Source organism: Myotis brandtii, unplaced genomic scaffold, assembly GCF_000412655.1.
Source record: "Myotis brandtii unplaced genomic scaffold, ASM41265v1 scaffold1630, whole genome shotgun sequence".
Classification (NCBI taxonomy): domain Eukaryota; kingdom Metazoa; phylum Chordata; class Mammalia; order Chiroptera; family Vespertilionidae; genus Myotis; species Myotis brandtii.
Window position 1 is genome coordinate 46,021 of NW_005355963.1, and position 11,610 is coordinate 57,630.

Below are 11,610 nucleotides of genomic sequence, written 5' to 3' on the forward strand. Positions count from 1 at the left end.
ACCTGCTTCCCCTGCCAGCCTGCTTGCCCCCAACTGGCCCCCCTGCTGGTCTGCTTACTCCAACGGCCCCGCCCCCCACTAGCCTGATCACCCACAACTGCCCTTCCCGCTTGGCCTCTAACCGCCTCTACCTCGGCCCGCCACCATGACTTTGTCCAGAAGAACCTTTGGACAGTCTCCTGGAAGGTCTCCCAGTCTAATTAGCGTATTACCCTTTTATTAGTATAGATAGTGGCCTGGTGCACAGGTGAGGGCCGGCTGGTTTGCCCTGAAGGGTGTCCCGGATCAGGGTGGGGGTTCCCTTGGGGCGCAGGCCGGCCTGGGAGAGGGGCTTATGGTGGTTTGCAGGCCAACCATGCCCCCATGTGGTGAGGGTCCCCACGGGGGGGGCTGTGGCCAGCCTGGGTGAGGGGCTGAGGGCTGTTTTCAAGCTGGCCATACCCCCTTCAGGGTGGGGGTCCCTGCTGGGGTGCCTGGCCAGCCTGGGTGAGGGGCTGATGGCTGTTAGCAGGCTGGCCACGGCCCCCGGCGACCCAAACTCCCAGCCCCACCTCTTTTTGTTTGTTTATTTTTCAGCGCCTCCTTGAGTGGAGAGAAGCAGGTATCTGGGATTTATTTATCTTCTATAATTGAAACTTTGTAGCCTTGAGCAGAGCCCAGAGCTGGCCAGGGTGGGCGGGAAGCTTGGCTTCCTTCATCACTGGGGGCAACCCAAGCCTCCTGCTCCCTCCAGCTCCGTGGCTACCGCCATCTTGGTTGGGTTAATTTGCATACTGTCGTACGCTAATTCCCATGTTTCTCTTTTATTAGTGTAGATGGCCTGTTGCTAGGGAGAGAAAGCCCAATGTTGCTATGTGACATCATTACCTGGCACCCATAGCCACCATTTCTGAGCAGGGCTGGGCTGTGGGCCACATTTTGCACCATCATGGGTTCTAAGCTTCAGCTGCGACTTGGTGGGCTGTCACTCTGGGGTGGTGGTGGAGCCTGTGTCCCACTTTGGGGAAGCCAAGTGTTGCTTTGTGGGTGCCAGGTCCACGGTGCTGTTTGTGAGCATTACAGCAGCTGGTGCTTTGAGAGTCTGCCCCTTAGTGGTCAATGCACATCAGAGCAACCAGTCAGAAGGTGGGAAGGGACACTTAGCATATTTGCCTTTATATATATAGACTAGAGGCCCGGTGCACAAAATTCGTGAACGGGGTGGGTTCCCTCAGCCAGGCCTACACCCTCTCTAATTCAGGACCCCTTGGGGGATGTCCAACTGCCGGTTTAGGCCCAATTAACTGGCAGTTGGACATCCCCCTCACAATCCAGAACTGCTGGCTCCCAATTGCTCATCTGCCTGCCTGATTGCCCCTAACCTCTTCTGCCTGCCAGCCTGATCGATGCCTAACTGCTCCCCTGACAGCCCAATCGACACCTAACTGATGCCCCACCAGACCGATTGACCCCAATTGCCCTCCCCTGCAGGCCCTGTCATCCCCAACTGCCCTCCCCTGCTGGCCTGGTCGCCCCTAACTGCCCTCCCCTGCTGGCGTGATTACCCAAAACTTCCCTCCCCTGCAGGCTCAGTCGCCCCCAACTGCCCTCCCCTGCAAGCCATCTTGTGGCAGCCATCTTTTGACCACATCGGGGCAGCCATCTTGTGCAAGGGTATGATGGTCAATTTGAATATTATCTCTTTATTATATAGGATATTTATTAAATTTTATTAAATTGATACAAACAGAATGGGAAGGACACTTAGCATATTTGCCTTATATATATATATGTATATTTATTAAATTTTATTAAACTGATACCAACAGACTGGATCTGGCATTTTTTATTTACAAATAGTTTAAAATATATAAAAGATTCCCAACTTTTTTTTTAAAATAAATTTTTACCGATTTCAGAGAGGAGGGGAGAGGGAGATAGAAACATCAATGATGGCCCTAACCAATTTGGCTCAGTGGATAGAGCGTCAGCCTAGGGACTGAAGGGTCCCAGGTTCGATTCCTCATACCCAGGCAGGTACCTTGCTTGCAGGCTGCTTGCAGGCTCCTCCCCAGCCCTGGCCCTGGTCGGGGCGCATGCAGGAGGCAATCAATCGATGTGTTTCTCTCACATTGATATTTCTCTGTCTTTCCCTCTCTCTTCCACTCTCTCTAAAAATCAGTGGGGAAAACTATCATCTGGTGAGGATTAGAAAAAAAAAAAAGAAACATCAATGATGAGAGAGAATCGTTGATCGGCTGCCTCCTGCACGCCCCACACTGGGGACGGAGCCTGCAACCCAGGCCTGTGACCTGATCAGGAATTGAACTGTGACTTCGTGGTTCATAGGTCAAAGCTCAGCCCCCGAGCCACGCCAGCGGGCGGGTTTCAGTAAGTTTGCAGTTAGGTTATTCTCTGTGGTTCCCTTGCTTCTCAAATTCCCTTTAAGTTCACAGCTTCTCTGCCAGCGTCAGGTTAGATAGTTGACCCTGAACAACACGGGAGTAAGGGGCACCCACCCCTCATGCAGTTGAAATTCTACATATAACTTTTTTGGGTCCTTTTGTCTTTTTTAAAAAATGTTTTTATTGATTTTTAGAGGGAGAGGGAGAGGGAGAAGGGAGAGAGATAGAAACACCAGTGATGAAAGAGAGTCACTGATGGGCTGCCTCCTACATGCCCCACACCTAGGATCAAGCCCACAATCCAGGCCTGTACCTTAACAGGGAATTGAACCATGACCTCCTGGTTCATAGGTCGATGCTCAACTACTGAGCCATGCTGGCCAGGCCATATAAGCAACTTTAAGCAAGGCTTGGAGATCAATTATTTATACTCTAAACAATAATAATGTCACAAATACTGTATGCTTAATCATTGTAACTCTCCAGTTGAAACTTATTTGTTAGAATCTCAGTTCCTTTTCTCATTTTATAGCTCTGATTACTGAACCCTTGAACCTTTCCTTTCTTTATTCATCTTTCAAGTTTCAGCATAACTGATAATTTTTTGAAAGGCTACCTTGATCCTTAAAATTATTTAATTTCTCTCTTTTTTCATCACAATAGCAATTATTACATGCTGTAATAATTATTAGATTTTGAGTTTTCTCTCACATTTTAGCTGAGAAAACACTTAAGAGCATATGCAATGCTTAGCAATTAGCACACACGTGTTGAAATTAACCATGTATATCTAGCAAGTTTTAGTTTTTGAAAGCATTCAGTACATAAAAGTATCATTTATGGGCAGAGATATTTCTAGTCAAACATGGAATTTAATATTCTGAGTTGAAGAAGGCAGTTTACCATTAAAGAGTTTTCAATTTTCCCATTCATGTTTCAACAACATATTACTTACACCCCAATTTTGTCTCATTGCTTTCAAAGTAACAAAACCTTTGAAGCATATCCTTGAGAGCTTCTTTCACCTGCTGGTTCCTCAGAGTGTAAATGAAGGGGTTTAGTAAGGGAGCAACAGAAGTATTGAGCACAGCTACGCCTTTAGTTAAAGACACCCGTTCCCTTGCTGAAGGTTTCATGTACATAAAGATGCAACTCCCATAAGTAATAGAGACAACAACCATGTGTGAGGAACAGGTGGAAAAGGCCTTTTTTCGCTGTTGAACAGAAGGGAATTTTAGAATGGTTTTGATGATGTACACGTAGGAGAGGACCACTAACAACAAAGTGATGACAAGTGTCACCACAGCTAAGACAAAGGCCATCAATTCTATGAAATGCGTATCTGTACAAGAGATCTGCAATAAGGGAGAAGTGTCACAGAGGAAGTGATCAATCCTTTTGGAGGCACAGAAATCCAGCTTGAGTCCCAAGACCAAAGGGGGAAATATGATTAGGAATCCAGATATCCAAGAGCTGAGTACAAGCTGACAGCACACTTTTCTGTTCATAATGATGGGGTAATGCAGCGGTTTGCAGATGGCAACATAGCGGTCATAGGACATGGCAGCCAGAAGGTAAAATTCTGTAACTCCTAATAAAATAAAAAAGAACAATTGAGTTGCACAAGCACTGTAGGAAATTGTTTTGTCTCCAGTCAGAATGCTTATTAAGAATCGTGGAATGCAGATGGTTGTGAATGAAATCTCTAAGAAGGAGAAATTTCGGAGGAAGAAATACATTGGAGTCTTGAGACGGGGATCCAGCATGGTGAGGAGGATGATAATTAAGTTCCCCGTCAGGCTCAAGATGTAGTTGAAAAATAGAAACAGGAAAATCACAATTTGCAACAGAGGGTCATCTGTCAGTCCAAGCAAAATGAACTCTATTTCCGTTGAGTTGTTCATTTCTTTATTTTTCCTAACAACCCAGAGAAAACAAAATTTAAATTACAAGTGAGAAAATAGTTTTCTTTATTCTCAGCCATTGAATGTTCCACATTCAGAAACTTATCTATATGCAAATATTTCCACCCATCTATTTTGAGTTTATCAAAATGAACATGTCCTCTAATGTCAGTCATCTTTACAGAAATTCTATATTTTTTTCCCATTGGGTAGGTTGAACTAAGTCTAACTTACCACTTAATAGGGGACTTATCATTCAAATTTTAGATCTACCATTTGGTGTTGATCTATCTTCCAAAGACTTTACCCTAATAGGCTATTTAAATAGATTATATGCTCTATTTTCTGACGTTTACAAATATTTTAAGTAATTTTATTCCTTTTATTCATCACCAAATTCCATTTCATATATCCTTTCTTAAATTTTAAAAAAATAATTTTATTTCAATTTTTTAAATTCCACTGCTTGCTTGCTCATTCATTTATTTTATCAATGGCTTTTGATTGAACACCTAGAAAATTCCTGGTAAATCATTAACAATGATTCTAATTGAAATGACATAGGAAATGAAAACAAGCAGAAAAAGTGAAACGGGTCTTTCTATATTTTAATTATTTTACTTTATTCAATTTATAATAGTCTCATATTAATTTCTTTATGGTTGTGCAGATAACATTAAAAAACTGTATCTTTTTGTTTAAGTATAAAATGATTTTAATTAGTCACAGTTCTTGTCACTGACTAGTATTATAGCAATATTTCATAGTTACTAATTGTAATTTGTTTTTTGTTAATCATATTCTTTGTAGTACAGCAGGAGTTTTTGTCTTAGTCACTTACCAGATGATATTTTAAAAGCTTCCTTTATTACCCTTATTTTAAAATATGTTATAGTGACTCTCAATCACTCATTCATTTGATAAATATTTACTTAGTTCTTCCTATGTGTAATAAATTTCTCTAGGTAGGAACTTGGGGTTTAGTGGAGGCAAAAAGCATTACTGCTTCAACAAATATATATATACTAGAGGCCCAGTGCATGAAATTTGTGCATGGGATGGGGGGCCCTCAGCCCAGCCTGCACTCTCTCTAATCTGGGACCCGTTGGGGGATGTCTGACTGCCGGACATCCCTCTAGCAATCTGAGATGGCTGGCTCCTAACTGCTTGCCTGCCTGCCTGATTGCCCCTAACAGCCTCTGCCTCAGCCTCCGCTACAGTGGCTATATCCGGAAAGACATACGGAATGACATCCAGAAGGTTGTTCAGCTGTCCAGTCTAATTAGCATATTAGGCTTTTATTATTATAGATAGCCAATATTTGGAAACCCATCAGTACCCAGAAGATGTCCTGTCCTATTAACATATTACCCTTTTATTAATATAGATAATCCTCACCCAAGGTCATGCTTAGAGAGAGGAAAGGAAAGTGAGAGGGGGGAAACATTGATCTGAGAGAGAAACATCCCTGCTTGCCTTGTATAGTCTCAAACCTGAAACCCAGGTATGTACATTGACTGGGAATCAAACAGGCAACCTTTCAGTGCATGGGACAACACTCAAGCATCTGAGCCACTCTGGCTGGGTGACAAGTATATATTTTTCAGTTTTTAAAGATTTAGGGTTCTGTTTAGGAATAATTACATTTTCTTTTAGAATTAGTTATATTACTTTGACAAATTCCAGTGGTTATTTTGTTGTTGTTTATGTACAAGGAAAATAACCTCAATCTTAAAGTCCAGAAAAAAAAATTGTTGTCAAAATCTAACATTCTTGCCCTAATGGTTTGACTCAGTGGATAGAGCGTCGGCCTGCGGACTGAAGGGTCCCAGGTTTGATTCTGGTCAAGAGCATGTACCTTGGTTACAGTTTCAATCCCTGTCGAGGTGTGTATAGGAGGCAACTGATTGACGTTTCTTTCTCCCTCTGCTTTTCTCTCTCTCTAAAACAAAAAAAGTCAATAAAAACATCTATGTATATAAACGCCTAAGTGACCGAATGACCAAACGACCGGTCGACCAATCGCTATGACGTGCACTGACCACCAGGAGGCAGACACTCAATGCAGGAGCTGACCCCTGGCAGTCAGTGCACTCCCACAGCCAACCTCCCATGGCTGGCCAATCTCCTGCAGTCCCTCCTACCCCACCCATGGGCCGGCTTCAATTTCCCCGATCAGGACTGGGCAAGATGGTTCCAATCACCCCAATACAAAATTTATCTTCCTATTGCAGACATAATATTAGTAATAACAGTAATAGGCAAGTAGCAGACTTAATGTTGCTGCAACTAGATTCAGTTATTTTAGCACTTCCAAATGGCTTTATTTTTTTAAAAATATATTTTATTGATTTTTTACAGAGAGGAAGGGAGAGGGATAGAGAGTTAGAAACATTGATGAGAGAGAAACATCGATCAGCTGCCTCCTGCACACTCCCTACTGGGGATGTGCCCGCAACCAAGGTACATGCCCTTGACCGGAATCGAACCTGGGACCTTTCAGTCCGCAGGCCGACGCTCTATCCACTGAGCTAAACCAGTTAGGGCAACTTTATTTATTTTTCCCTCTGTTTTTAATCCATGGGTTTTTAATGCTTGCTTTATTATTTTTAATTAAATTTATTGGGCAGACATTGGTTAATAAAGTTCTATAGGTTTCAAGTGTACAATTCTATAACATACCATCTGTATATTGCTTTGTATGTTTATCACCTGAAGTCAAATCTCCTTCCATCACTATATATTTAACCCCTTTATCCTTTGCTATTCCCCTGTCCTCTTTCCCTCTGGTACCACCATACCAATTTTATAATAAGGTTATTAATTGTATATTACTAGAATATTGTCTGAGGTGTTTTGTTTTTTTTAGTTTTAAGAGAGTGTGGGGATTTTTTAATTATGAGGGAAAAAACAATCTATGATAAAACATTTAGTTTATGACATGAGAGCCTATTCAGGAGACTTCAAATATCTGAAACGTTTGAACTGTATTGGTTGTTAAGAGTCTGCTCAAAACGAGTAAAATGGATTGATTGCATATATTATATCAGAGACCAAGCTATAAATTATTATTAAACAAAGTTTCCTATGATTTTGTCATGGTCCAAAAAAAATCATCAAATGAAGTAAAAAATATGTGCTACTGGTGTTTAAATATAAAGAAAATTTATTTTTAAAATGTTAAGTCAAAAATTTTAATTTAAGTATAGTTAGTATATGATATTATATTAGTTATATTAATTTTATGTGTGCAATATAGTGATTTGACATTTTTATAATTTACAATGTGTTTGTCTCACAAACTCTAATTATCATCTGTCACTGCACAGACTTACCGGAATATTAAGAAAATATCGTAAGACAACTTCAGGTCTATTATCAGAATTCACAGAGTTGAACGGCAGCCCAAACACTGCTCTTTTACAACATACACCTCAGATCAAATGTGTGTGTGTGTGTGTGTGTGTGTGTGTGTGTGTTGTCTATTTCTGACTCTATTCTGTTTTATTGATCAGTATATCTACTTGAAAATAATCCACACTGAATTGATAACTGTAGCTTTATAGTATAAAAATAGATCACAGATATAAGTGCAAAACTTTATAGAACTTTTAGAAGAAAACATGAGAAATTCTTTGTGTTCTTAGGTTAAGCGTACATTATCTATAATAATAAAAAGGTAATATGCTAATTAGACCGGACGTCTTTAAGTATAGTTAGTATATGATATTATATTAGTTATATTAATTTTATATATGCAATATAGTGATTTGACATTTTTATAATTATAATGTGTTTGTCTCACTAATTCTAATTATCATCTGTCACTACACAGACTTACCGGAATATTAAGAAAATATCTTAAGAGAACTTCAGGTCTACTATCAGAATTCGCAGAGTTGAATGGCAGCCCAAACACTGCTCTTTTACAACATACACCTCAGATCAAATGTGTGTGTGTGTGTGTGTGTGTGTGTGTGTGTGTGTGTGTGTGTGTGTTGTCTATTTCTGACTCTATTCTGTTTTATTGATCAGTGTATCTACTTGAAAATAATCCACACTTAATTGATAACTGCAGCTTTATAGTATAAAAATAGATCACAGATATAAGTGCAAAACTTTATAGAACATTTAGAAGAAAACATGAGAAATTCTTTGTGTTCTTAGGTTAAGCGTACATTATCTATAATAATAAAAAGGTAATATGCTAATTAGACCGGACGTCATTCAGACCTCATTCCAGACGTCCTTCCAGATGAACCAGGGCCAGAGGAAAGTCCGGGTCCCGGGTGCCTGCGGGCGGCTGGAGTAAAGCCTAGGTCTTCGGTGCCAGAGGGAAGCCAGTGCAGGTAGCTGGGGGAAGGAAGGCCTATTCTTGCATGAATTTCATGCATCGGAGCTCTAGTATGTGACATGAAAGGAATGATCTATTTTTTTAAATTACAAAGGAAACATCATCAAAATTAACCAAACTTGTTTTTTTCTAAAAACACTGTTATTATAATTAAACACAAATTATAAATTGGGAGAATATATTTGCAAATTGTATATCTGATAAAGGACACTTATTATAATAAACAAAGAACTCTCAAAACTCAATAATAGAAGACTCAGCAAGATGAAGAAATAATAAATCTTAGCCCTTGCTTCCTCACCGAAAAACATGAAAAAACAAAATACATTAAAAACAAAAACAAAGAACCTTTTATAAGAAAACCCAGAAATCAATTAAAAAACTGAATTACCCCACTGACCACAAAATTGAGATCAATCACACTGAAATGGGTAAGAACAGCAATTTTCATCTTACCCATATTAGTCCCTCCATCAGGCTGGCATAGATCAGCGCAAAGAGATAACAACTCTTCCCTGGATTTGGGTGAGCACAGGAGATAGTGAGGCTCACATTGAATATCCTCAGCTTTTTAGTATGCTCCCCGAGGGGCTGCAATTAGTCTGGCCTCACATGGAGCACTGAAAGAACTGGTATCGTGCAAACACATGGGGAAGTTGGTGAGATGGGTACCTGCCTATGTTTCAAGGCATGGTTCTCCATGGCTTAAAAAAGGCACAGATCTCACACCTCTTCTCCAGAGGGAGAGAGGAATGGAGCATAGCTCCCTTTATCCTGCCCTTTAATTATGCCTCCCTAAGGGGAAGATTCTGCCCTGCTTCACACAGAGAGCTGAATCACCCTACATAATCTGAACAGCTGGGGAAGCTGCAGCTGGCATGGCTCTGCAACATTAGAAAAAGAAGCATAAATGAGGGGTCTCCCAGAATATAGAGGAGGAAGAGTGCATTGAATCTATAGATTGCTTAAGTTTATTCCTAGATATCTTAGTTTTTTTGGTACAATGGTAAATTGTATTGTTTTTTTAGTTTCTCTTTCTGTGAGTTCATTACTCTCTATAATAAAAGGGTAATATGCAAATAGACCAAATGGCAGAACAACTGGAACAACAAAACAACCGAACAATTGGTTGCTATAACGTGTGCTGACCACCAGGGGGTATATGCGGAACACGGCGATCATTGGTCATGGCAAGATGGTGGAGCAGGTGAGCAGGGGTGCCAGGGCAAGGCGGGTCACCAGTCGCTGGCATAGATCAGTGCAAAGAGATAACAACTCTTCCCTGGATTTGGGTGAGCACAGGAGATAGTGAGGCTAACATTGAATATCCTCAGCTTTTTAGTATGCTAAAAAGTACTTTTTAGTATGACTTTTAGTCATCAGGGCGAGCCTCTAGTGATTACTGAAAATTCTTTGCACTCTTGCACCACAGTCCCGCCTGGCACTAGTACCTGCTGCCTGCACTGGCCCCAATCTGCTAGAATTTTGTTGAGAATTTTAGAATCTACGTTTATAAGGGATATTGGCTTGTAGTGCTCTTTCTTGGTGATGTCTTTATTTGGTTTTGGGATTGGGTTAATGCTGGCTTCATAGAAAGAGCTTGGAAGTGTGCCTTCTTCTTGAATTTTTTTGAATAGTCTGAGGAGTATAGGTTTTAGTTCTTCTTTGAATGTGTGGTAGAGCTCCCCTGTAAAGCCATCAGGATCAGGGCTTTTGTTTGCTGGAAGATTTTTGATTACTGCTTCAATTTCATAGGTAGTTATTGGCCTATTCAGGTTTTTATATTCTTCCTGATTGAGTTTTGTAAGCTTGTATTTTTCTAAGAATATGTCCATTTTGTCTAGGTTGTCCTGTGTATTGGAGTACAGTTCTTTGTAGTATTTTTTCATAATCCTTTGTATTTCTGTGGGGTCTGTTGTTGTTTCACCATTTCTGAATTTGTTTATTTGGGTCCTCTCTCTTTGTTTCTTGGTGAGCCTGGCTAGAGGTTCATCAATATTGTTTATCCTTTCAAAGAACCAGCTCTTGGTTTTCATTGTTTTTTGGTCTCTATGTCATATATTTCTACTCTGATCTTTATCATTTCCTTCCTTCTTTTTATGCTGGGCTTTTCTTGTTGTTCTGTTTCTAATTCTTTGAATTGTAGGGTTAGATAATTTATTACCATTTTTTTCTTGCTTTCTTTTTTTTTGTTTTGTTTTGTTTTGTTTTTAGGTAGAACTGTAGAGCTATGAACTTCCCTCTCAGGACTGCTTTCACTGTGTCCCATAGATTTTGGATTGTTGTGTTTTTATTGTCATTTGTTACCAGGATGCTTTTTATTTCTTCTTTGATCTCTTTGGTAGCCCAATCATTGTTTAATTTCTTGCTATTTAGCTCAAAGTGTTTGATATTTTTTCATTGTTTTTATTGTAGTTGATTTCTAATTTTATAACATTGTGCTCTGAGAAGATGCTTGATATGATTTCTATCTTCTTGAATTTGAAGAAACTTTGCCTGTTTCCCAATATGTGATCTATCTTTGAAAATGTCCCTTCCTGGATTTGGGTGAGCACAGGAGATAGTGAGGCTAACATTGAATATCCTCAGCTTTTTAGTATGCTAAAAAGTACTTTTTAGTATGACTTTTAGTCATCAGGGCGAGCCTCTAGTGATTACTGAAAATTCTTTGCACTCTTGCACCACAGTCCCGCCTGGCACTAGTACCTGCTGCCTGCACTGGCCCCGCTTGCACCCACTGCTGTTGCCTGGCACCGGTCCCGATGGCTTGGTGTCATCAGCAGGTGCGAGCAGCAGCTGCTGGCCCTGATTGCCCCTGAGGGCTTCTCTACCTTCCCCTGCTCCTGAGGAGTGATTGGGGCAGCAGCCACCATTTGCACCCGCTGCTGGCACTGTCCCCAATCACCCCACGCTGTTAGCGGGTATGAGCGGAGCTAGCACCCACAGCACAAGGGAGCTGCAGCAGCAG

The 11,610-nt window shown here is 40.7% G+C and overlaps 1 protein-coding gene across 1 annotated transcript; it reads right to left on the minus strand.

Annotated features, from left to right (window-relative positions):
• Positions 1-3,331: 3,331 nt before the first annotated feature.
• LOC102258789 (olfactory receptor 6C6) lies at positions 3,332-4,288 on the minus strand. The gene has a single exon (XM_005862309.1). The coding sequence runs from the start codon at positions 4,286-4,288 to the stop codon at positions 3,332-3,334; it is 957 nt and encodes a 318-aa protein (XP_005862371.1).
• Positions 4,289-11,610: the final 7,322 nt, after the last annotated feature.

Coding starts and splice junctions, on each gene's coding strand:
- LOC102258789 (XM_005862309.1), bottom strand. CDS start 4,288: ATGAACAACTCAACGGAAATAGAGTTCATTTTGCTTGGACTGACAGAT.